The sequence below is a fragment of the Neovison vison genome, chromosome 5 (assembly GCF_020171115.1).
Source record: "Neovison vison isolate M4711 chromosome 5, ASM_NN_V1, whole genome shotgun sequence".
Lineage (NCBI taxonomy): Eukaryota > Metazoa > Chordata > Mammalia > Carnivora > Mustelidae > Neogale > Neogale vison.
In genome coordinates, this window is record NC_058095.1 from 55,968,935 (window position 1) to 55,994,670 (window position 25,736).

At 56.9% G+C, this 25,736-nt stretch overlaps 1 protein-coding gene across 1 annotated transcript; it reads left to right on the forward strand.

The window, feature by feature from the left end:
* The first annotated feature begins 5,464 nt into the window (after positions 1-5,464).
* Positions 5,465-24,527, forward strand: PELP1 (proline, glutamate and leucine rich protein 1). Its single transcript, XM_044248922.1, has 17 exons — positions 5,465-5,728; positions 12,194-12,258; positions 12,638-12,743; positions 16,596-16,745; positions 16,936-17,007; positions 19,879-19,938; positions 20,199-20,349; positions 20,470-20,599; positions 20,717-20,804; positions 21,231-21,319; positions 21,398-21,514; positions 21,614-21,761; positions 21,905-22,064; positions 22,341-22,396; positions 22,529-22,735; positions 22,827-24,293; positions 24,388-24,527. The coding sequence occupies exons 1-17, from the start codon at positions 5,480-5,482 to the stop codon at positions 24,478-24,480; spliced, it is 3,408 nt and encodes a 1,135-aa protein (XP_044104857.1). The 5' UTR covers positions 5,465-5,479; the 3' UTR covers positions 24,481-24,527.
* The last annotated feature ends 1,209 nt before the right edge of the window (positions 24,528-25,736 follow it).

The following is a 25,736-nucleotide window of genomic DNA, read 5'->3' on the forward strand; positions in this document are numbered from 1 at the left end:
GCCGGCATCCATGCCTCCATCCATCCATACCTCCATCTGTCCATCCGTCCATGCCTCCATGCCTCCATCTGTCCATCCGTCCATGCCTCCATGCCTCCATCTGTCCACCCGTCCATGCCTCCACCCGTCCATGCCTCCATCCGTTCATGCCTCCATCCGTCCATGCCTCCATCCATCCATGCCTCCATGCCTCTATCCGTCCATGTCTCCATCCGTCCATGCCTCCATCTGTCCATCCGTCCATGCCTCCATCCGTCCATGTCTCCATCCGTCCATGCCTCCATGCCTCTATCCGTCCATGTCTCCATCCATCCATGCCTCCATCTGTCCATCCGTCCATGCCTCCATCCGTCCATGCCGCCATCCGTCCATGCCTCCATCTGTCCATGCCTCCGTGCCTCCGTCCGTCCATGCCATGCCTCCATCCGTCCATGCCTCCATGCCTCCATGCCTCTATCTGTCCATCCGTCCATGCCTCCATCCGTCCATCCGTCCATGCCTCCATCTGTCCATCCCTCCATGCCTCCATCCCTCCATGTCTCCATCCGTCCATGCCTCCATCCGTCCATGCCTCCATCCGTCCATGCCTCCATGCCTCTATCTGTCCATCCGTCCATGCCTCCATCCGTCCATCCGTCCATGCCTCCATCTGTCCATCCCTCCATGCCTCCATCCCTCCATGTCTCCATCCGTCCATGCCTCCATCCGTCCATGCCTCCATCCGTCCATGCCTCCATCTGTCCATGCCTCCATGCTTATTTTGTGCCAGTCACTGTGCTGGGCGATGGGTATGCAGACATGAATTCACGTGGCCCCTGCTTTCCTAGCACAGTTCAGGAGACAAACAGGTATTAGGGTCGCAAGAATACTATCATGGAGGTATGGCTCAGAAGACAAAGCGACTACCAGCGCTTGACTGGGGCAGAGGTGGTGGGGAACACTGTCCAGAGGAGGACACATTGGAGGGCAGTCTTTCTGAAGGGTGGGCAGAAGTTGAGAAAAGGTGTTGCAGAGATAGAGAAAGGCAAGGCACGTCCTCTGCAGAAGGGTTTGTGGGGTTCCACCACAGGAGAGATGAGGGGGAGGGGGAGGACTGGAACAGAGTATGAAGGATTCCACACAGCAGGTGAAGGAATGTGGTGGAGGTCTTCCCTGGAGGACACTTAGATCCAGTAGTGGCTTTTTTAAAGCAAGAGATTGGCATGATGATTCCTCCTTCAGGAGGAGAATTCTGGGCAATGTGGAGGATGGAGAGAGTGGGGCAAGGTTGTCTGGACTGAAACAAATCAAGAGGAGAAGAGGGGCCAGGCAGAAGGGCCATTTCTAGGGCACAATGGAGGGGGCCGAGGCGGGGGAAGGGGGATGATGGGTTGGACCTTTCTGGACTTAAGCAGCTGATGTATTTCCCCTTCTTCCATGTCTTTTCTCATTGTCCCCCTGTCTTTCCCACCCAAATAACTTCACACGTATCCCTCCACTTTTCCACGCAACAGAGAAAGTAATATGCACAACAAGACAGTTTCTGAGATACTCTTTAAGGTTCAAACAGAGAAAATAAGATGAAATCAGAGAAGGAGACAAACCGTAAGAGACTCTTAGCTCCACGGAACAAACCAAGGGTTGCCAGAGGGGCTGGGTGGCTGCAGTAACTGCGGATGGGCATTTAGGAGGGTGCATGATGGAACGAGCACTGGGTATTGTGTCCAACTGATGAGTCACTGAATTCTACATTGGAAACTAGTAATACACTGTATGTTCACTAACTGAATTTAAAGACACGAAGTTATTTGAAAAAAGGTTCAAACATAGGCCCTCAGTTCTGTCTCCCCCTTCTAAGCTCACTCTTCCTCCCTTCCAAGCTTTAGATCATACATTTCTTTTAGACTTATGAATCACTTTTGTCAAAGGGTCAGGACCAGAACGTAATGAGATAAATATTGGTATAAATCTAAAGTGATTTGGGGGGACACCTGGGTGGCTCAGTTGGTTGAGCGTCTGCCTTCACCTCACCTCAGGTCCTGGTCCCAGGGTCCTGGGATTGAGCCCCGTGTGGCACTCCCTGCCCAGCGGGGAGCCTGCTTCCCCTTCTCCCTCTGCTGTTCCCTGCTTGTGTTCTCTCGCTCTCTGACAAATAAATAAAATCTTTAAAAAAAATAAGGTGATTTTGGGACTGAACTGTAGTGGTCTGTGTGGCACGAAAGCTACTGTATTAAAAGGTACTAATATAAGGACACTTTTAGAGAGATGTTAAAGAAGAGTAGAAAAAAATGAAAGAGATGCGCCATATAAGGGTGGGAAAACCCATCATTATAAAGATGTCGTTTCTCCGCAGATTGTGTATAAATTTGACACCGTATCAAAATAACGATGGGAGGCAGGTCCAAAGGTAGTGGCTTATCTCAAGTGATGGTTCACGGTTCCAACTTCTTTTTCTACTCTTGCCCCCTTCTCTTCACTGCTGCACCTGACTAGTCTTTAGGGGCGCCTGGGTGGCTCAGTGGGTTAATCCTCTGCCTTCAGCTCAGGTCATGATCTCAGGGTCCTGGGATGGAGCCCCACGTCGGGCTTTCTGCTCAGCGGGGGGCCTGCTTCCTCCTCTCTGCCTGTGTCTCTGCCTACTTGTGATCCCTGTCAAATAAATAAATTAAAAAAAAAAAGTAAATGAATAGGGGACACCTGGGTGGCTCAGGTCATGGTCTCAGGGTCCTAGGAACGAGCCCCGCATCAGGCTCTCTGCTCAGCGGGGAGCCTGCTTCCCTCCCCCCACCCCGCCTGCCTCTGCCTACTTGTGATCTCTGTCTGTCAAATAAATAAATAAAATCTTAAAAAACTAAGTAAGTGAATAACAATGGGCCTTTTGGGGGAGGGTAACTTGATTCTAAACAATCAGAAAAATCAACTCACAAGTTTAGCCAGGATAATTCTGAAAAATAAGAATAAAGCAGGCCTTTGTCTAACCTGATAATTTATTATGTTAACAATAATTAAAATTGTTATTGGTGCAATGATACAAAACAGAGCAATGAAAGGGAACAGAGGACCCCGATACAGACTCACATGGTAGCATTTCAAGTCAATGGAGAAAGAACGGCATATTCACTGAGCTGGGTTGAGACAGTCGGCTATTCATTTGGGAGAAAAGAAGTGATGTCTCTATCTCATGCCTTAAACAAAATACATTCCAGATGGGTTAAAGCTCTAAATGCATGGAATAGAACTATAGAAGTATTAGGAGAAAAACAGGAAAATATTTTTATAACCTTGGAGCTTAGGAAAAGCCTCCTAAGACATCAAACCCCAGGGCTATAAATAACACCAGGATACACTTTAATTTACCATGTGCCAAAGCACTGTTCCAAGCATTTTACAAATATCAGGTCATTCAGTACTCACAGCTCTATGCGTTAGGGTTTTATGATCACCCCCCACTTTACAAATGAAGAAGTGGGGGCACAGTTAAGAAACTCAAAGACTCACACAGCTAGCAAGAGGCAAAGCTGGGTCCGAACCCAGCGGTCTAGTGGCTTTTATTGAAACGCCCTACCTCTAGAGGACTAAGAGATTAAAATAAATAAAATGACAAATTGGAAGAAGCCTCTTGCAACGGGGCAACACATAATAATCAAGAATAACTCCAGGGGCGCCTGGGTGGCTCAGTCCTTAAGCATCTGCCTTCGGCTCAGGTCATGATCTCAGGGTCCTGGGATCGAGCCCCGCGTTGGGCTCTCTGCTGAGCAAGGAGTTTGCTTCCCCCCCACCCCCCGCCTGCTTATATCTGTCAAATAAATAAATAAAACCTTAAAAAAAAAAACAAACAAACTCCCCACATCTCCGAAGAGTTCCTACACAGTAATAAACCTAGTTATTGGGATTATGCATAAAGCACTGTTTCACATGATGGGGGGGGTGGGTGTTAAGGCAATCTTCCTAGAAGGCACTTTGCCAGAGTAGGCTTTCTCTTTTATCCAGCTTTCATTTATTCACTCAACAAATATGTATCGAGCACTTTTTATGGGCCAGGCACTATTCTTGGCGATAAGACTGAAATAGTGAGGAAGAGAAGACCCCTCTCATGTATTTTAGCCAGAGGAGACAGTAAGTAAGAAATACATTGGAGGGGCGCCTGGGTGGCCCAGTTAGTTAAGCATCTGCCTCTGGCTCTGGTCTGGACTTTGGGGTCCTGGGAGCAAACCCCAGCGTTGGGCTCCCTGCTCAGCAGGGAGTCTGCTTCTCCCTCTACCCCCTCCCGGCTTGTGTTTTCTCTCTCAAATAAATGAAATCTTTAAAAAAATTAAATACACTTGAGGTAGTGTTATGAGCTATTAAAAAAAAAAAGCAGGATGACTGGTAAAGGATGAAGGGGTTTGGCGCGGGGGCTACTTAAAAAAGGAGCCCTCTTTGAGGATGGCAAGATGGTATCAGAGCTTGAAAGAGAAAATTATTCCTGGCAGAAGCAGCATCATGTGCAAAGGTTCTGCAGTGGGAGCGGGCTTGCTGGAGGATAGAAAGGCTAGTTCGGCTCAGGGATGAGACAGCACAGGGACCGACTGAGGGTACCCGTGGTTAGCGTGGAGGTCGGAGAGGTGCGACGCCTCAGATCCCAAGGATTCTAGGAGCCCGGGTGGGAGGGCGGGATTTCAGTCACCTCTTGGGAAGCCAGCGAAGGACTTTACGCAGGGAGTGGGATTATATTTATGTATATATATTCTATAGTTACTAATATTAGTATTATTACTAACCGACTTACATCTGAAAAGACTGGTTGCTTTGCACAGAGAGGACTGCCCAGGGGCCACAAGAGAAGCCGCGAAGAGGCCATAGGAGTGAAAGGGGCCCGGGACCAGAGGGACCCTGGAGACGGAGAAATAGAGAAAAAACCAGCCGTACGGGGTTCGTGTTTGGAGAGGAGCTTAGGGTGACCCTTAACCTTGACTTTTCTTCGGGTTGTGAGGTCGCCCTCGTGCAGGACAAGCACACAGAGAGGTGTTGGAGCGTTCCGAGGCCGCACCGGGGGACGGCGGCACGGACGCAGCAGGGGTTAAAGCGCGCCCGCGGCCCAATGGCCGGCAGCTCAGAGAGGCAGCGTGGGGCGGCAGCGATGGAGGCCTCGGGAACCCAGGCGTCTCGTCTCCCTGCGCTGTCGGAGCTCGTGTTTGAGGAGTGCGCGGACCGCCGCCTGGGCATCGCCGCGGCAGCACACACGCCCCCGACCGCGGCCCAGCCGACAGCCAAACGTCCGTACCTGGAGCGCGCCTGCTGAGCCCCGGGCCGCGGGCTCCTTTTGTCCGACCCACGTGGCCAGCCCGCGTCCCGGCCGGCCCGCCCGCGCATGCTCCCTCGCGCGCGGCGCGCAGAGCCCCGCCCCCGGCTGCCCAGTGCGCAGGGCCGCGGCCCCCCTCCTCACGCCCCCTCCCCACCAGGCGCCCGTCGCGGTGCGTTTGCGTCATCGCGCCACGCCACCACCGGAGCCCGGGCGAAGATGGCGGCAGCCGTTCTTAGCGGGCCCTCGGCGGGTTCCGCGGCCGGGGTGCCCGGCGGGACGGGGGGTCTGTCGGCGGTGGGCTCGGGCCCGCGTCTCCGCCTGCTGCTTCTGGAGAGCGTGTCCGGGCTGCTGCAGCCGCGCGCGGGGGGCGCCGTGGCGCCCGTGCATCCCCCGGTGCGCTCGGCCCCGCACTTGCCCGGGCTCATGTGCCTCCTGCGACTGCATGGGACGGTGGGCGGGGCCCAGGTGAGTGCGGCCCGCGTGCCCGCGGCCCTGCCCGGGAGCCCGCGCCGCTGCGGGGCCGCGGGGCGCGGGGGGCGGCGGGGAGGGCGGGCTGGAAGGGCTGGGGGCTTCTGCCGGAGCCCGTGTCGGTCTGGGCGATGTTCATGCCGTCGGCGGAAACTCCGGGGTGAGAGGAGGGGCCTCGCTGCTCCGCCGCTGGGCTGTTGGTAGTCGCTCGGGGCTGTGGGTTCGAGTCCAGGCCCCGCCGCTCAGCTGCACCATCTTCCCTCCCCTTCGCGGTCTGGTTGTGGAATTGTTCCGACCGAGTGAACGGACGTGGACGACGAATGTTGACCGAGGCCCTCCGGAGCCGGAGCCTCGGGCGCTCCACTCGCAGATGCGGTGGCGCTGAACACAGTGTCTGGAAACAGCGAGAGTGGCGTGGCCGGGACTCCTCACCCGACCCCGAGGACTGCGGAGGTTTTCCTGAGGCGCTGGAGCTTAAGCCGAGATCCTCCCTCGTCCCCGGAAGAACAGGGGGTTGGCTAGGGAAAGTAAATGGGAGAAGTCCACGTGGGAAGGTCCCATGGCAGGAGGGACATCGCGTGTGGGGCTGGGAGGCGGTGGGGACCAGCGTGGGCACAGTGAGGCTGGTGCGGTGCGGTGCAGAGCCTTGTAGATTGGCTTAGAAGGGGTCCTTCTAAGGACCCGCAAACTAGAAACCCAGATGTCCACCAAAACACGTTCCTGCTCCCATGCCTTCCTCATGTTCAGTCCCATTGATTTTATTACCCAAGTAGCTTTCAGATCTGTCCACTCCTTTCCATATCCTTCCTGGTGTGTTCCAGTGTTAGCTTGAACCCCGCTCTCTCGTGCAGGTGAAGGCACTGCCTGTAGGAAGGCATAGTGTGCCCAGCCCGGCGTCTAAGGGTGGGTGCTCCTTTCATATCCATTGCCCTCGTCCTTACTTCGGCCCTCCCCAAATTCTACCCACCTCTCAAGATCCATATACATGAGGTCTTCTTTCACCCATCTTTGTTCCTCCCACCTCGCCAGCACCCTGCTTCCTTCCAGCAGGAGGGTTGTCTCAACCTTGGATGATTCTCTGGTCTGAGTCCCAGATTTATCAGGGACGGTCTCATCGCTGACACTGACGTTACTCCCCACCATTGAGGGTGACAGAACCGTACCTCTGCTACTCAGCCCACTTTGGGAAGTGGGAGCTGATGACGCATTTTCTTGTCTCAATCTCCCACCTTCTAATCCACGTGCGTTTCTGAAACGTTGTCTCTTCTGCCTATACACCTGTGGTTTCTTTCCTTGTCCCAAGTTTTCCTTCTCCCTCAAGACAAGTCCGTGAACGCAATGTCTTATTTTTCCCATGTGTCTGAAGCCTGGCAGAATTTCGAGCAAAGCTAAAGGTGATGTGGGAATCTAGGCTCCCCCTTTAATATCATCTGTGCCACATTCTGGGGCATAGCCTGCCTTTTTTCTTGCTAACATCTCTTGTCTCTCGTATTGGATCCTGGGTTCGTGGGGCTCACAGTGCCGCCTGGAGGGTTTGCATCTGCCTGTTTTCATTCAAACAATACCGAGGTGCTGTTACGCAGTAGCTTTGTTCTCATCTCTGGTAGACAGGTAGGCGTGGTCTTTTCCCTTGGAGAATTTCTAGTCTAATTGAAATGAGAAATGAAAGTAAGGAAATAAGCTTGGAGCTTATTGGAAAGACAAATAGAACCATCGATTGGACCATCTGTTTCGGCTGAATCACCAACTCGCTTTTTTATAGGTGGCGGGAGCTCAGTAGTTGCACAGTGAAACTGTGCCCAGTTTCTGGTATGGATTATAGCAAGACTTGTGTCCTTGCCTTGGTCTTGTGGCATTTCACTCATTTCTCTCATGGCAGCTGGAGTGAGCTTGCTCCAGGAAAAGGCTGATGGCGTTTGCCGGGTTTTACAATCCTCTCTAGATGGGTTTTCTTGACTTTGGGCCTTTGCACTGTTCTCCACTTGGGGTCCCTCCCCGTGCTGCTGCCCTGCTCCCTGGAAAAATCTTTTCAGTTCTGTGCTTTTCACTGCCTTTGGGAAATCTTTCCAAACCTTTACCTGTGATTAGCTGTCCTTTCTTACAGCATAGTGAAATGATACATTTATTCATTTCACATGTTTATATAACCTTCTTCCCTCACCAAACAGCTAGGCTTTGATTTGCTCTATTTTATATGTAATGAAAAAAGATGGAACTCGGGGCACCTGGATGGCCCAGTGGGTGAAGCCTCTGCCTTCGGCTCAGGTCATGGTCTCAGGGTCCTGGGATCGAGCCCCACATCAGGCTCTCTGCTCAGCAGGGAGCCTGCTTCCCCCTCTCTCTCTCTGCCTCTCTGCCTACTTGTGATATCTCATTCTGTCAAATAAATAAATAAAATCTAAAAAAAAAAAGATAGAACTTACTTCAGAGTACACAAAGGTAGAGAAAATAGTATTTTGAGGGATGCCTGGGTGGCTCAGGTCATGCTTCTTAGGTTCTGGGATAGAGTCCCGCATTGGTCGGACTCCCTGCTCAGCCGGAAGCCTGCGTCTCGCTCTGCCTTCCGCTCGGCCTCTTGTGCTCGCTCTCTCTGTCAAATATATAAATTAAATCTTTTATTTTTTTTAATTTTTTAAAAGATTTTATTTATTTATTTATTTATTTTTAAAGATTTTATTTATTTATTTGACAGAGAGAAATCACAAGTAGATGGAGAGGCAGGCAGAGAGAGAGAGAGGGAAGCAGGTTCCCTGCTGAGCAGAGAGCCCGATGCGGGACTCGATCCCAGGACCCTGAGATCATGACCTGAGCTGAAGGCAGCGGCTTAACCCACTGAGCCACCCAGGCGCCCTAAATTAAATCTTTTAAAAAGACAGTATTTTGAACCATCCCACCCTATGCTGTCCCCATCACCCAAATTTAACAATGGATGTTTTACCAAATGGTTTCGTGCCCACCGTCCCAACTCTGCTCCCCTCCCCCAGCTTTTTAAAGCAAATCCCACATCTCATTTCGCTTGTAACTGCGTGTTCTTAGAAGGATGGAATGTCTTATTCTGCTTTTATCCCCAGGGCTTTGTACTGTTCTGTGCTCTAGTTAGTAGCCACTGATCTGCTTAAAAATATCAATAAAAGGGGCACCTGCTGGCTCAGTCCGTAGAGCAGGTGACTCTTGATCTCAGGGTCATGAGTTCAAGCCCCATGCTGGGCATGGAGTCGACGGAAAAAAAAAAAAGTATATCAATAAAATGACAGCATTCTTTTGTTGAAAACTGCACAGTAATCCCTACCTTGTGTGGCCTCTGCTGACCTCCTGACTTCATCTCACACCGCCCCCTGTCTGTGTGGACCCTGCTCCAGCCGCCCAAGCTCACCTTGTTTCTGGAGTTGCTGGGACCTTTGCTCACCAGCTCCTGGGCGCTTCTCTGGGAAACTCGGGAAGCTCATGGAGGGTGAACTTCCCACTTAAGTCTCAGCTTCTGTGCGCCTGTTTCACAGGAGTCTTTCCTGACCGCTGCGCCCCAGTCCGCCCCGACACAGACGTTCTCTGACTCATTGTCCTGTTCGGTTTTCTTCCCAGCATTGATCACCACTGGAAGGATATAAACCTATGTCTTATCTGTCACATTCTTTGTTCTCTTTGTTCTCTTCTTACCCAGTTTAAACTCCACTATAATCCCTTTGCTGCCCCTCCCGTCATTGTACTTGTCGCCCGTACCTCCTCTGAGGTGAATTTAACTGTTCATTCTCTGCCTGCTCCTGCGTAGCCCAGCGTGGCTTCAGGACAGGTGTCCTTGCGGACTGTCACTTAGCACTCACAGCCGTCATCGTCTGTAGTGGACCCTAGTGTCGCCCTAGTCCCACCACATTTCCACTTCCCCAGACAGCCTCTAACTGCCTCTGTGCACCCTCCCGCTTAGATGTTCACCTGCATCCCGTCTCACTGAGAAGGTAGAAGCCGTTGGATGGGTGGCCCTTTGGGTTCCCACCGGGTTCACTAAGTCTGTGTCGATACGCTCTGCCTTCCCTCCCACGCTGAGGGGTGAGCTGCTCCATGCCCCTGTCCTCCAACTTCACCAGCTCTCCCCACTGTTGGAGCATTTCATCCCGCACTGCCCCGAACAGCTTTAACACACCCCTCCCCGGCCCCGCTGTCTCCTGCCCCATTTCTCTTCTTGGCAAGACTCCTCAGAAGAATTGTACTTGATGTCCACAGTTCTCTTGTTTCTTCTTCTTTTTTTTTAAAATACCATTGCCGGGGCGCCTGGGTGGCTCAGTGGGTTAAGCCTCTGCTTTCAGCTCTGGTCATGATCTCAGGGTCTTGGGATCGAGTCCCACATCAGGCTCTCTGCTCAGCAGGGAGCCTGCTTCCCCCTCCCTTTCTGCCTGCCTCTCTGCCTACTTGTGATCTCTGTCTGTCAAATAAATAATAAATAAATCTTAAAAAAAATACCATTGCTTTGAAATAACTTAGTTTATGGAAAATTTGAAATAATTAAAATAATCCCCATAGACCCTTCACCTCGATGCCCTACATGTCAACATTTTATTTTATTTGTTTACATTTAAAAGATTTATTTACATATTTTAGAGGGCAAGGGAGGGAGAGGGACCAGCAGGCTCCCAGCTGGAGATCCCGACCTGAGCTAAAACCCAGAGTCAATGCCTTAACCTGCAGTTCCCCTCCTTGCTGTCCTGTCGCGGATGCGTGGAGCCACTCAGCCATCGCTGTGGTCAATCTCGTGTATTTATTTTGATTACTGTTATTTTTAAAGGTTTAATTTTTTAAGTAATTTCTACACCCCACGCAGGGCTGGAGCTTGCAGCCCGGAGGTCAAGAGTTGTGTGCTCCCTTGCCCGTGGGGGCCGCATGCCCGTCGTGATGGGTGTAGAATGGCTCATTCCTCCAGAAGGAAGCCCTGGGCCCCCGTGGTCCCTACCCGCTTCCCTACGGCTGTGTTCTACTCTTAGTCTCTCGGTTTGCCTGTCTCGACTGGCTCACGGGAACAGATTCTACACATGGCGTTTCGGGTCTGGCTGCTTTCGTGTAGCATCACGTTTTGAATGCTCGTCCGTGTCCCAGAGCTTCATTATTATTACTATTATCATTATTATTTTATTTAATTTATTTTTTAAAGATTTTATTTATTTATATGACAGAGATCATAAGTAGGCAGAGAGGTAGGCAGAGAGAGAGAGGAAAGCAGGCTCTCCATGGAGCAAAGACCCCGATGTGGGGCTCGATCCCAGGACCCCGGGATTATAACCTGAGCTGAAGGCAGAGGCTTAACCCACTGAGCCACCCAGGTGCCCCTATTATTATTATTTTTTAATATGGCCACTCACTCTTCCGTCCTGTGGGTCTGTGGTCCATCGACTGGTGCATGGGCCCTCGGGTGGTTTTACTCTTGGGCTGTCAGGAAGGACGCTGGGAAGCGTCACGTGCGAGTCTTGGCAGAACTGGGTTCTCGGTTCTCTTAGGACTGTCCCCGGGGCAGCAAGTGCTGGGTCATGTGACCTTCGGAGATGCTGCCAGAATGTTCTGAAGTGGCTGCACCATCTTCTCTTCCTGTCGGCAGAGTATTCAGATAGGGGTGTGTCTCACTGTTCCCTTCGCTCGAGGGCGCCCCCAGAGAGGGCTTCTGTGCCTGCTGCTTGGAGGCCCGATCTCCCTCCCCCATGGCAGTTGCTCGACTCCTTCCCCAGTCTGCTTTAGGCCGCCCCATGGCCCTCGGCGCCATCCCACTCAATAGTGTTGGGTTGTTTGTGTATTTTCTGCCATGTGCATCTAGCACACACGCTCTCCAGCACCTAGAGCAACGTCCCATGTGAGGTCGACCTTGAATACGTATTGACTAAAGAAGCGAGTCAACATTTCTGTCATGAGAGCGGGGACCTTGTTGATTTTGTCTGGCTCTGGACCCCTTCATCTGTTGCCGTGTGTCCCGTGTGTGTTGAGAGAATGAGTGATGGGCATGGTTGGGGGGCCCAGGGGTCATGCGAGGAGCTCGGCCTTCCGTAGGGCGGCAGGGTACTCTTGGGAGGCCTGGGAGGAAACCTGTGTCAGGGCCCCCAGAATGTGCGGGAAGGAGGCTCTGGCTGACTGGGTCGGTGTTGGCATTGGCTAACGGCTCTGAGGAGGCCGGGAACACGATGAGGAGGGTTTGGGGGTGAAGGCCGAGGGTAACAGATGGGGTCAGCATTCGTCTAGCAAGTGCGTGTGGCATCTGCTCTGTGCTGGGCGCTGCCCTGGGACACTGAGCTGGGATGTGGGTCTCGGAGGGAGGCAGGACGGGCCTGGAGGAAGGCCCCTGAGGCACAGGCTGCTGAGTGTCAGCTGCTGGAAATGGGGCCTTGGGGCTCAGGGGAGGCTTCATAGGTGCAGGCAGGGAAGGGCCCAGAGAAGCGCCCCCACCGACTTCAGCATCCTGTTCCTGATCCGCTTCCCTGTTTGCTCCCCCAGAACCTGTCCGCCGTTGGGGCGCTGGTGGGTCTCAGTAATGCACGGCTCGGTTCCATCAAAACTCGGTGAGTCTTTAAGTCTCATTTTTCCAGGGGGTGGTTCCTCAAGAAGCGGGCTGTCCATCTGTCCATCCATCCATGGTCAGCACCCTGTGGACTCAAGAGACTTCTTGTCGAGAGGGTGGAGGGTTTCCTTCTTCCCGTAGGTTCCCATGGGGTGAGCCCCGCCTGCCCCGGCCCCAGCTCGTCCTACCTGGGACCACCTCCGTTCCCAGCGTCTTCGCTGCTCGCATCTCACCAGAGCCCTCCAGGCATTTCGGGAGTCGGAAAGCACTGAGGGTCTGGAAGGGGCATCTGCTCTGGCCCCCCCGCGCACCAGCGTGGTGACTGGGTTCTCGGGGGCGTGGCTGCCGCTGTGGGCTGTCACTGGCTGCTTCCCTGGCAGGTTTGAGGGCCTGTGTCTGCTGTCCCTGCTGGTGGGAGAGAGCCCCACGGAGATGTTCCAGCAGCACTGCGTGTCCTGGCTCCGGAGCATTCAGCAGGTGCTGCAGGTAAGGGGTCCCGCCCCCGCCGGGGGGAGTCCCGAGGACAGGGGCAGGAGAGGCAGGGTCCTGACAGCAGGGAGTGTGAGCTTCAGGTGCAAACATGGTAGTAAACTTTCTGATGTTTTTATCCAGGGGGTGTTTTAATTCATTTGACCTTCACACACTGGAACCACTGATGGATTTCACTTCCTCGCTAGCTTTTCTAACAAGCGACATCGCGAAAGTTCCTTTTTCCGGATGTTTTATTTTTATGTATTATTTGCTTGGGTGTTTTTTTGTTTTGTTTTGTTTTTTTTTGCTGCTCCCTTTTCCTCTTTCAACATTTTCAGTTTTTTTCTAACCTGCTTTGATGGTCTCCCCACTTCGTTCTTGCGCAAGCACATTCTGAGCACGGGGGCTGAGTGCTAAGTTCTGGGGGCACCGTGGTCGGGTGACCCTAGTCCCCGCTGGCATGGTTCTCAGAATCTAGCACAGGACGTTGAGGGACTTTCCAAGAAGTAAATGTCTGCAGAAAATAAATTAAAGAAAAACAACACAGCATAATTTTACTCAGAAAATGCAGCATGTGAACCATGCCCAGTTAGCTGGTACTCACGTTTCCAGAGCATGTTTTCAGAGCAGGTCAGTAAATTGCACTTACCTGGCAGCCGCCATGGAAATCCATAAATCCGTGTACCGGCGGGAGACGTGGTGTGTTCCTCCCGTCTGAATTCCCCCACGGTCACAGCCTTGTCCTCCGCACGGCCCTGGCAGCTCGTCGTCCTTCGTTTGCATGACTGCGAGCGTGTGTGATGGCGTTCGGATTGCAGCCAGGTTTGATCGGTCTCTGAATTTTTAAGCTCCTGAGAACAACTTCAGGGGGTTGTACTGAGTAGGTGCTGAAGGCCTCAGTATGACAGGATTCTGTCTGTCCAGTAATTCTCTAAATACACTGCTGACTGTGTGATCAAACGCTATGTTCTGTCTCTGGCCAAACCTTTTTTTTTTTTAAGATTTTTTTTATTTATTGGACAGAGATCACAAGTAGGCAGAGAGGCAGACAGAGAGAGAGAGAGGAGGAAGCAGGCTCCCCGCCGAGCAGAGAGCCCAATTCAGGGACCCTGGGATCATGACCTGGGCCGAAGGCAGAGGCTTTAACCCACTGAGCCACTCAGGTGCCCCTCTGGCCAAACCTTCTTTAGGAAAATTTTCATTGTTCAAGTGCGGCTGACATGCGGGGTTGTGTTCGTTTTGGTGTGCCCACCATGGCTAGAGGGTTCCTGTGCTCTGCTCTGGGGTGCGGATAGGAAGCGTTCTGGCTTTGCAAACCACGTATACTTTCTGTTGCATTTTCTTTTTTTCCTTTTCCAACTGTTTAAAAATGTAAAACTCCTGTTCTAGCATGTGGGCCATGCGAAAACAGGCTGTACAGACCATACAGTTGCTGATGCCTTTTCCAGTGGGAGAGGCTTTTCTAGAATAATTGCACAGCTGGGCACGCGGCCAGCTCGTCAGGAGGGCCAGCCCGTCGGGAGAGTGTGTGACTCCACGCGGGGCATGCTGTCCGGCCCGGCGGGGCGTGGAGCGGCTTACAGACAGAAGGGAAGGTGCCCTGGGTGTGGCGCAGCATGCCGCCGCCGGGACATGGGGTGAAGAGCACAGTCTCTGTGGACCAGTGGTTCATGGAGGGCTTCTCCGAGCTGATGGGGCTAAGAACGTGTTGATAAGTGTGCAAAAGCTCCGAGAGGACAGGAGTTTGGCTCAGTTGGAGAATTACCAGCAAGCTGGTGTGGTCGAGTGGGGTTGTTGAGATGCCACCAGGGACGGGGGGGTAGGGAGGGATGTCGGGACCGAACAACGTGTGGGGGCCTGGGGCATGTTAGGGAGCTCGGTGTTTATTGGAACACTGGGAATTCATGGAAGGTGGGTTTTTTGTTTTTTGTTTTTTTTTAGATTTGATTTACTCATTAGAGAGAGAGAGATTGAGTATGAGTGAGGGATAAGGGCAGGGGTAGAAGGAGAAGCAGACTCCCTGCTGAGCAGGGAGCCTGACACGGGGCTTGATCCCAGGACTCAGATCATGACCTGAGCCAAAGGCAGACGCTTCACCCATGAGCCCCCCAGGCGCCCCTCATGGAAGGTTTTGAGGGTGAGGAGGAGATGATGGTGGTGGTGACGTGATCAGATTCTCAGTTGGAAGTACTACCTCGGCTGCTGTTTGGAGAAAGAACTAGAAAGGAGCCAGATTGCAAGCACAAAGACCTCGTAGAGGGGAAACCTCCTGGTAGCTTCTGCTGGGGAGGAGGCCGCAGAAAGGATGAGAAGTTGAGTCCAGGAGAGGATTAGAGGCAAAGTGGACAGGTCCTGATGGTGGAACAGGTATGTGTGAGACAATCCCGGATTTCTGAGCACCGGGACGGTCAGGCTCGGAGGGGAGAGGGGCAGCCTGGGGAGCCAGGCCTCGGCGACTCCCTTAGTGAGCATAGCCCTGAGCAGGTGTGAGCAGCAGCCCGCGGGCTCGGTGGGTTTGGGGGGCAGTGGAAGCTCAGGTGAGGGTGAACTCGGGCACTTCCACGGACAGCGTGGGAAGACGCATCCCCCGAACGTGGCCAGGTAGCGGAGGGGAGCCAACAGGACGGGGCACTACGCCACAGATGGCATGGCTGGGCTGTGGGTTGGGTGGCGTGGAGGGAAGGGGAAGGACCCGTGTGTGTGTCTCTGCGGCTCAGAGGTGGAGCGAGGTGTGGACGGAATGCTGGGTTTCCGATTGAGCAGCTCAGGGGTTTGGAGAGGGGCAGAGCGCGGACACGGTTCGGGAGCGGGAGCACACGTTGGGGAGCCAGGCAGTCCCGATGCTGGGCTCCCGTGGGAGGGAATTGTGCAGTGACTTTGGGCAGGTGCGTGGGGCTCGGGAAGGGTATTTACAGAGGGGTGCTTGTGTGCGTAGGACTCTGGGACTAGCTGGACAGGCGCTGGGGGACAGTCCACGCACAGGGTGACAGGATGGGGGAGAGGGCTGTGAGAATGAAGGGACGGTTTCAGGTGTGGCCGGGACTCTTGCCCGTCCCAGGGCTTCCTTTGTCTGTGAAGGTGGGAGGAGGGGTGACTAGAGGGGGCGTTAATGGGACCAAAATGCAGTGTCAGAGGCCCCTGTTCTCCCTTTCTTTTTTCTAATTTCTATTTTATTTTTTAACTTAAATTCAGTTAGATAGCACACAGTATATCATTAGTTTGCAGATGTGGAGTTTGGGGTTCCATCAGTGGCATGGAACACCCAGTGCTGATCACATCACGTGCCCCCTCCATGCCCTGCACCAGTTGGCCCAGCCTTAGCCCTCGCCTAGCTTACTTGCTTACTGATGAGCTGTACTTGTTTCGTGGCTGCACGGCCTCGGGTCTGGCAGGAGGTCGGTGCCATCTCTGCTTCCCATGTACACGTTGATTTTCCAGTGAAGTCCTAGATCCACTCTGTTTTTTCCTCCACAAGTCCAGGGTAGGTGCGAGCCAGGCCAAAGCCTACTCGGCGACATGGGGTGGCTGCGCTACAGCTGTGGCTGTCCCCGGGCGAGAAGGATGCTCCTCTGTTCCTAATGAGGGAGCGCAGTCAGGAGAACCACTCGCCATCTTTTGTTAGATCTGTAAGGCCTGGCTTTGTTTCTTCCCAGCACAGTCAGGGCCTCAGATACCCGTGGTACTAAAGCCTAGACACATGTCCTTTCTGTAGACACGCTACATCCTGGTGTCTCAGTGGGTGTGTGGGGAATAGTGACAGTGCGGTGTTCCTTGGAAGCCCCGTGCTGGCCTCCCCCCCACCCCCGGGCCACCGCCTCTTGGCGACTGCGGAGGTGAGCTCAGGAGCGTGGGGTTCGTTGCTTTTAGTCCCAGGACCCGCCCCCCACGATGGAGCTGGCCGTGGCCGTCTTGAGGGACCTGCTCCGCTATGCAGCCCAGCTGCCTACGCTCTTCCGGGACATCTCCATGAACCACCTCCCCGGCCTCCTCACCTCCCTGCTGGGCCTCAGGCCGGAGGTGAGACCCCTCCCAGCCCCCTGCCCCCAGCCGGAACAGTGCTGTCCCTCCAGCAGGTCGGAGTGCAGGGAGCAGGTGGGAGAGGGAGGAGAGGTAGGGCCGAGGACAGTGTGGTGGGAGATGGTGAGCGTGTGGGGTCCTGGGGGCGTTGGGCTCTGCGCCTCGGCCTGACTCTCTGTTGTGCCCACAGTGTGAGCTCTCAGCGCTGGAGGGCATGAAGGCCTGCATGACCTACTTTCCTCGGGCCTGTGGGTCTCTCAAAGTAAGTATTCCCCGAAAGGCCTTCTCCACCCACATAACCCTCGCTCGCTGTCTTAGCTCAGAGCTCGCAGCGGAGGATTCGGAGCACCTGTCTGCCGAGCGCACGGTCCCGTCCCCGCGGCTGGCTCTCTGGGCTCACAGGGAAACTGACTTGCCAGTGCTCGGTGAAGATCGGAACCCACGTCTGATGCCAAAGCCCTTAACCCAAACTCCTTCCCCCTTCTGCCTTGCCCATTCTCCTCCCATCCTGTCTCACTTGTTGCCTACGGCTCTTGCCGTTTCCTCCAGGAAGCCTTCCTGACTGACTGCTTTCCTGTATTAGCACGTAGTTCCACCTAAACTATGTCATGACCTGTATGGGGTTTTTTTGCTTGTGGGTTTTTTTTGTTTGTTTGTTTGTTTGTTTGTTTTGTTTTTTGAAGGTTTTATTTATTTGACAGAGACAGTGAGAGTGGGAACACAAGTGGGAGAAGCAGGGTTCCTTCCTATGGAGCAGGGAACCTGATGTGGGGCTTGACCCCAGGATCCTGGGATCACGACCTGAGCCAAAGGCAGATGCTTAATGACTGAGCCACCCAGGTGCCCCTTTGCTTGTTTTTTTAACCAAAGTTTTACTGAGTTATGTAAACTCTCCCTTTTTTCTAAAATGCTCTAAGAGAGTTGCTTGCGTGCCGCAGGCTGGGTCCCTGTGCCCGAGCTCGCTTTGGTCGGTGGTCAGAGGGGCGAGGCGTTCCTGTGGGGCTCGTTGGTTCAGCTCCCGGTGGGCATGTCTGTCTGCCCGCACCCCCCCCCAACCTTTGGGTTCAAACCGTTGGGGCCTCTGGGATGCCCAGTGTTCCCTGTGCTGGTGCGTCTTGGTTGTCCCTATGAGCGTGGAGGAGAATTCAGCCTTGAGTTTCTGAGGCCAGGCCCGAAGTTGCAGGGCACTTTGTAGAGCTAAGACCTTTTCCAGATGTTGCTACAGGGCGGGATGGGTGTGCTTTTATTTTGCTAAGAATAAGGAGTCCTGTGGAGAGGGGCCGTTTGCGGAGGGTTCTGGCTTTGTGGGCTGCCAGCGTGTCTGTGGGAAAAAGTAAGGCTCCCAGGCGGTCTGTACCTGGAGGCTCTTGCCGTGGGGACAGGACAGGATAGGTGCCGTGGGAGTGTCTGTCCTTGGCTTGGTGCGGAGGATCCCAGGGCAGCCGCGGTCTCCCAGGGTCTCCCAGTTCGGGCTGCTGCGCCCCTGCCTTCTGAGGCTGGGAGGTGAGTCCGCAGGGCCTCTGCCTTTCCTCGCCCAGGAGATGAGTGCTTTGTGGCCTGAGACATGGGGGCCACGCCCCATGGGCACACTGCTTGCTCGCAGGTCAGGTGGAGTGTCTTGCGGGAGCTCCCACTCCCATGCATCTCCTAGGGCCGTGCTTTGCCGCACTTCTGGACATGGCCTGCAGCCTGCCCTGTGCCTTGCTCTCAGCAGGGGGAAGCGGGAGCAGGAGTGGACCGAGAGGGCAGGGCACTCCGGGGTCAGGCCTTTGGCCGCCCTCCAGGAAACGTCCTCCGGGAAATGGAGCAGTCAGGAGACGTGTGCGGTTGCTGTTGGTCTGAAGCATCCGGAAGCCTCCCGCATTGCTGGGAAGGTGCCCTCCAGGCGCCCCCCGCCCCCGGGAGTGGTTCCAGGCCTTGTACCCTGAGGTCAGCGAGAGCAGCACTTGGCTGGCTGTCTGTGAGTCCTGAAGGGTGACGTGGGAAGCCCCACACAGTTCCCGCCGCGGGGCAGGTGTGGGGGAGGTTGGGAGGCTTGGCCTCTGTCCAGAAGTGCCTCTGCATGTCTGATGCCGCAGCCCATGGTTCCTCTGCGAGTTCACCATTGTGTGTAAGATGCCCCGTCCTCACGGGGCCTCTATTCTCCAGCCTGGGGTCCACGGCCTCTGTGCGCTCCCGACCATGCGTCTCCCTGCTGGTCCTACCCTGTGGGTGTCCTTCTCAGCCCTGCTGGCCGCCGGCCTGCCCGGCCTCCCAGCGCCCACCCCCGGGGGCTCACATCTCGGGTCCTTCTGATGCCCTCTCACTTCCCCTGGAGCCGGGGGCCCCGTTTCACACCTTCTCTGTGTCCACCTCAGTGTTCTTGCCCTTGTTTGGGCCATGGACTCCTTCCCAGAGTGCTTCTGAGTTCCGGAAGCACACGGAATTGCAGGGGAGGCTGACTCTGATGAGAATGTGCGTTCCGAGGAGCGTGATAGAGTCTCGTGTGTCACTGTTAGCAAGTTAGATGCCGAGATCATAGCTCTAACAGCGCGTTGAAATTCCGAGTTAGTGATGTACGACGTAGACCAGTGTTTCCAGATGCCTGCGAATTAGAACCAGAGGTGGAAAGGCGTGATTTCCCCTGGTGGCAGGCAGAGATGTTGCCACCGCTGCTGGGTTCTCTCTGTCCGCGTTTGTGGTTATCTTACAGGCTAGTGAAACAGAAAATGTTTCTTGCCAGCTACGTTTGCAGGCCCCCTGGATTCTAGCCCCTGGGAGCTGGTGGCTTTGCCACGGCCAGCTGAGCGGGTGTTTGCCTATGGCCAGGCTGCTCTGACCTGTGCTGACCAGCGCACCCTTGCCTGGGGCCTCTCTCCCCGGCTCACATCTTTGCCTGGTCGAAGCTGGAGGAACAGGACTGTCATTTTGCAGAAATGGGCCTGAGGGAGCCCGGTGTCTGTGGGGCGGGACCGGGAGGTGAACTGAGGATGAGGGCCGACTGTCAGCAGGTCTGCTCACAGACTGGGCGCTGCAGGTATTGTGTCCGCAGGAGACAGAAAGCTGGGTTTCCGTTCTGCTGCTGGCAGTGGACCAGAGTGTTCCTCTCTGGCCCTTGACTCACCAGCCTCTTCCTCTCTTTCCCCCAACCCAGGGCAAGCTGGCCTCGTTTTTTCTGTCCCGGGTGGATGCCCTGAGCCCCCAGCTCCAGCAGGTAAAGGGAAAAGAGGGAGGTGGAGAGCCCGGGGGGTCTGAGCTGGAGCTTCTGTTATCTCTTGGCTTTTCTCTCTGTTGCCGCCGTCGGATTGGGTTCTCGCTTCCCTCCCGTTTCGTGCACAAGATGCTGACCTCTAGCTCCTCTGCCTCGTTGTCCTTTCTGCTCCACTCTGAGCTCTCTTGGCGCGTGGTGGGGGTTATCGGGCTGCGGGGCTGGGCCGGGGTCCTGTCTGACCGCATCCGACCTCTCTCCTGCAGCTGGCCTGCGAGTGCTACTCCAAGCTGCCCTCTCTGGGCGCCGGCTTCTCGCAAGGCCTGAAGCACACGGAGAGCTGGGAGCAAGAGCTGCGCAGCCTGCTGGCCTCCCTGCACAGCCTGCTGGGGGCCCTGTACGAGGGCGCAGAGACGGGTATGGGTTGGGGGCGGGTGGTGGGGAGGGGGAGTGGGCAGTGGGTTTCCACCTCCACAAGGAAGGTAGGAGGGGTGGATGAAGGGTGTCAGGGCGCGATGTTCTTGTGTTTCCGTGCAGCCCCCATGCAGTATGAGGGCCCTGGCGTGGAGACGCTGCTCACGCCCTCGGAGGACGGGGACGCCCATGTCCTGCTGCGGCTGCGGCAGCGCTTCTGTGGACTGGCCCGCTGCCTGGGGCTCATGCTCAGGTGCGTGGGGACCGGGGGGCAGGGCCGTCCTCATCAGGACAGGGTGGAGCCAGGGGACGGGGGCCAGTCAGGCTGGGGAGCCTGCGCTGAGGACCGGTCTGCTCTCCTCCTCTTTAGCTCAGAATTCGGGGCTCCCGTGTCCGTCCCTGTGCAGGAAATCCTGGACGTCATCTGCCGGGCCCTCAGCATCAGTGCCAAGAGCATCGTGAGTGGAGCTGGCGCTCTGCATGGCGTTCTCTGGCTGGACGGGGGGTGGGGGCAGTGCGGGAGCCGCCCCTCCCACAGCGGCGTCCCCCGAGGCTGTCCCGGCCAGCCCCCTTTCTCTGGCTGGGTGCCACTGCTCCCGGTGCTTGTCCTGACATGTGCCCACTGGGGCACGTTGGCTCCGGTTCTCAGGACACATCCAGCGGTTGCTTCCCCAGGGTGGGGGTGAACCTGGGGCTCAGCGGGGTCACGGCTGAGAGGTCCAGCCACGCTCCCCGTTGTCCTCTCCCAGGTCTGTTTTAGAGGACGGGGTCTTTCCTGGTGGGCCAGTGAGGCGTGCGGGCCTCTTTCTGTGCGCACTCATGTCTCTGTGTCCCTCTCTGTCTCTGCGTGGCCGCCCCCCAACTCCTGCCGTGTTTTCCCGCAGAGCTTGCTTGGAGACGGCCCCCTGCGGCTGCTGCTTCTGCCTTCTATCCACCTGGACGCCCTGGACCTGCTGTCTGCGCTCATCCTCGCGTGAGTGGGAGAGGACGGGGTGGTCGGGGGACAAGGACGCGCCAGGAGCGGAGCTCACTGTTCTCTCTTCACTCTCAGGTGTGGAGGCCGCCTCTTGCGTTTTGGGGCCCTGATCAGCCGCCTGCTTCCCCAGGTCCTCAATGCCTGGAACCTTGGTAGGGATACCCTCTCCCCAGGCCAGGAGAGGCCGTACAGGTGACCGTGAGGGCGGGCGCGTACCAGAGAGCACGGGCTGGGCGCTCCGAGGGCATCCCCCTCATGGACTGCTCTCTGCCCCCCCCCCCCACACTGTAGCACCGTGCGGGCCAAGGTATATGCCGTGCTGGAGCTGTGGGTTCAGGTGTGCGGGGCCTCGGCCGGAGTGCTGCAGGGGGGCGCCTCTGGAGAGGCCCTGCTCTCCCACCTGCTCAGCGACATCTCCCCGCCGGCCGACACCCTGAAGGTGAGTGAGGGCCCTGCTCCTGGCCCAGGACTCTTGTCCGGCACCCTTGCTGGAGTGAGCCTGCCCGCCAGACGCTGTCTCCTGCTGCCCTCCTGCCTCCTTGTTGGCCCGGGGCCGGCGACTTAATGTCCGTCCTCCACCAGCTGCGCAGCCCGCGGGGGAGCCTGGATGGGGGGCTACAGTCCGGGAAGCCCAGCGCTCCCAAGAAGCTGAAGCTGGACATGGGGGAGGCCACAGCCCCGCCCAGCCACCGGAAGGGGGACACCAATGCCAATAGTGACGTGTGTGCAGCTGCGCTGAGAGGTGGGAGAGGCCGTGCCCTGCGGCCCTGGGCGTGGGCAGGGTGGTGTTGGACGTGCAGGGGGTCTTGCCTTGTCAGTGCTCCGGGCCTCACTGCTGGCCCTGCAGCCTCTTGCTCGGCTCTGGCTGCGTCTCTGTTGGCTGCAGCCTTGTGTGCCCCGTTACAGAGGGCTGGAGTGGGGTGGTTTGCCTACACTGGCCGAAGTGGGGGCTCAGTGTGGGCTGCGAGCACCCGACCCACAGCCAGCCTTCCCTTGTGACCCCCCTCTCCTTCCCCAGGCCTCAGCCGGACCGTCCTCATGTGTGGGCCCCTCATCAAGGAGGAGACTCACAGGGTCAGTGGGTATGGGGGCGCTATTTGCATGGGGGCCACCCCCAGGGGTCGGGTGTCAGCCTTGGGAGCCAGCGCTGTGGGGGGATTGGGTGGTCTGAGCGCTGTCTCTGAGTGTGCTCTGTGTTCTTTCCAGAGACTGCACGAGCTGGTCCTTCCCCTGGTCATGGGGGTCCAGCAGGGCGAGGTCCTGGGCAGCTCCCCGTATACCAGCTCTCGTTGCCGCCGGGAGCTCTACCGCCTGCTGCTGGCACTCCTGCTGGCCCCAGCTCCCCGCTGCCCGCCTCCCCTCTCCTGCGCAGTGCAAGCCTTCTCCCTTGGCCAGCGAGAGGACAGCCTTGAGGTAGCTGCCCCTTGCCCCCCCCCCCCGTCTGAGGCCAGGGCCTCCCCTTCTGGTGCCTGATGCTCACACCTGCCCTTGGCCTCTTCCTCAGGTGGCATCCTTCTGCTCGGAAGCACTGGTGACCTGTGCTGCCCTGACCCACCCCCGGGTCCCTCCCCTGCAGTCCATGGGCCCTGCCTGCCCTACGCCTGCTCCAGTCCCCACTCCTGAGGCCCCATCTCCATTCAGGGCACCCCCCTTCCATCCCCCGGGCCCCATGCCCTCGGTGGGCCCCATGCCCTCAGTAGGCCCCATGCCGTCGGCGGGCGCCATGCCCCCGACGGGCCCCTTGCCGCCAGCAGGCCCCATGCCTCCGACACGCCCTGGACCTCCAGCCACAGCCAACCACTTAGGCCTCTCCGTCCCAGGCCTGGTGTCTGTGCCCCCCCGGCTCCTTCCTGGCCCAGAGAACCATCGGGCAGGCTCCAACGAGGACCCCGTCCTCGCCCCTAGTGGCACTCCTCCACCCCCCATACCCCCGGATGAGACTTTTGGGGGCAGAGTGCCCAGGCCGGCCTTTGTCCACTATGATAAGGAGGAGGCATCCGACGTGGAGATCTCCTTGGAAAGCGACTCTGACGACAGCGTGGTGATCGTCCCTGAGGGGCTGCCTCCCCTGCCACCCCTGCCCCCCTCGGGCTCCACACCCCCGCCTGTGGCTCCAGCCGGCCCGCCAACTGCCTCCCCTCCCGGGCTGGCCAAAGAGGAGCCCGAGGAGCTTCCCGCGGCCCCGGGGCCTCTCCCGCCCCCCCCGCCCCCCCCTGTGCCGGGCCCCGTGGCGCTGCCGCCTCCCCAGCTGGTCCCTGAAGGGACTCCTGGCAGTGGAGGACCCCCCGGCCTGGAGGAAGACCTGACGGTCATTAACATCAACAGCAGTGACGAGGAGGAGGAGGAGGAGGAAGAAGAGGAGGAAGAGGAGGAGGAGGAGGAGGAGGAGGAGGACTTTGAGGAGGAGGAGGAGGACGAGGAGGAGTATTTTGAGGAGGAAGAAGAGGAAGAAGAGGAGTTCGAGGAGGAGTTTGAGGAAGAGGAAGGAGAGTTGGAGGAGGAGGAGGAAGAGGAGGACGAGGAGGAGGAGGAGGAGCTGGAGGAGCTGGAGGAGGTGGAGTTCGGCCCCGCAGGGGCACCGGCAGAGGAGAGTGGGCCCCCGCCGCCGAGCCCGCCCCCGGCGCTGCCCCCTGCCCAGTCCCCGAAGGTGCAGCCTGAGCCCGAAGGGGAGCCCGGGCTGCTGCTGGAGGTGGAGGAGCCGGGGGCCGAGGAGGGGCCGGGGGCTGAGGCTGCCCCCACACTGGTCCCTGAGGTGCTCCCCTCCGAGGGGGAGGGTCCGCGGGACACGGAGAGCCCCCCAGCTGGGCCACCTCCCCAGGAGCTCGTGGAAGAGGAGCCTTCGGCTCCCCCGACCCTGCTGGAGGAGGGGACTGAGAGTGGGGGTGACGAGGTGCCAGTCCCCCCTGAGACACCTGCCGTGGCAGACGTGGAGGCGGAGGCCGAGGCAGAGACGGCTGCCCTCCCCGAGAAGGTAGGCGGGCAGGGGAGGGGGCTCAGCTCTGGGTCTGTCCTGCGTGCCAGTGTGTGTGTGACTGTTTCCAATCTTACGTCTTTGTACCGAAAAGGAGCAGGATGACACGGCCGCCATGCTGGCTGACTTCATCGATTGTCCTCCTGATGACGAGAAGCCACCACCGGCCCCGGAGCCTGATTCCTAGTCCTCTCCTGCCCCCCTTTTGGTTTCTAATAAAGTTCTGTCCTGGGAGATCACCTGCTGCCCGCTTCTTGCACCGCTGTGTTCCCGGCCAGAAGCCCCATCGCCTGCGGGCTTCCCAAGGTATTCGTAGTGCTCCCTGTGCATCTGCACAGCGGCCTGTGCTCCCCGGCGGCCCGACTGCCCCGCGTCATCCCCCATCCGCCCTCAGCGTTGCTGATGGTTGAGACCACGAGTAAGGAGCGGGGCTGCTTGTCAGAGCCTAGGGTGGGCGTGTGGGAGGTCAGAGCACTGTGTGTCCCAGAGAGTGAGAGTGTGTAAATATGCGTGCTCCCGTGCCCCCAAAACCGTGGGCTGGAAACCACATGACGGGAGGTAGACAAATGTGAAAGGTACGGAGGTGTGAGCCCTGTTCCCGGGCTGGACCTTCTTGTGACTGGATCTGCCCCCCCCCGCCCCCCCAGGAGCTGTGGCCACGGCCCAGCTGGTGTCTGGTCCCTGCAAACACGTCATGCCTCGGCCTCTTTGGGGCTCTCGTGCGTGTGGGAGCAAGATGGGCGTCCGTCTGCTGCGGCATGAGCACAGGTCCGTCTGCTGCGGCATGAACACAGGCCGGAGATGTGGGCAGGGCAGCTTGTCTTCCCGAATGTGCGTGTCCTGAAGGCCCTCGTTAGGCCAATTTTTGGCAACTTACTCAGGTCTACAAAACTTTTCCCCCAACCTGCTATCTTGAGAAACCCCAAGCCTGTGGAAGGGCTGGAAGAAGAATGTGACCATCACATAGACTCCCCGGTCGCGGACGTTAGTCCGTGTTTGTTTCTGTGCAGCTGTGCTCTGTGTAGACCCGTGCGTCCGTGTGCACATGCACCTCTGCCCGTAGCAGTGTGTTCACATCTGGACCTACCTTTTTTTCATAGCATCGTGTAAAAGTCTGTTTGCAGACCTGGTCCTTGTCCTCTGGATTTGTCAGCATTCTCTGCTGAAATTAAGGTCGTTTTTCTAGGTAATCACAATACCGCCATCAAAGCTGTGGTAAGAGCCCAGGAGCAAGGGTGGGCGCCCTGAGACGGGCGTGCGGGCGTGGACAGGGATGTGCCCTCTGGGTCATGTGCTCCTGCGGGGACGGGGGACTGTGTGGGGACAGGGATGGGCGTGCAGGGCGGGGCTGAGGGGGCTGGTGAGTGCGTGGGACAGGTGTGCACCCTGGGATGGGTGCGCAGACACGCGCGGCCTTTCGTTCAGCGTTTCCGGGGAAGGTGG

Excerpts from the sequence above, each read along its gene's own strand:
- PELP1 (XM_044248922.1), top strand. The coding sequence starts at position 5,480 with ATGGCGGCAGCCGTTCTTAGCGGGCCCTCGGCGGGTTCCGCGGCCGGG. Across the intron at positions 19,939-20,198 it reads TGAGCCCCCAGCTCCAGCAG|CTGGCCTGCGAGTGCTACTC; the intron begins GTAAAGGGAAAA and ends TCTCTCCTGCAG. Across the intron at positions 21,515-21,613 it reads GGCCAGGAGAGGCCGTACAG|CACCGTGCGGGCCAAGGTAT; the intron begins GTGACCGTGAGG and ends CCCACACTGTAG.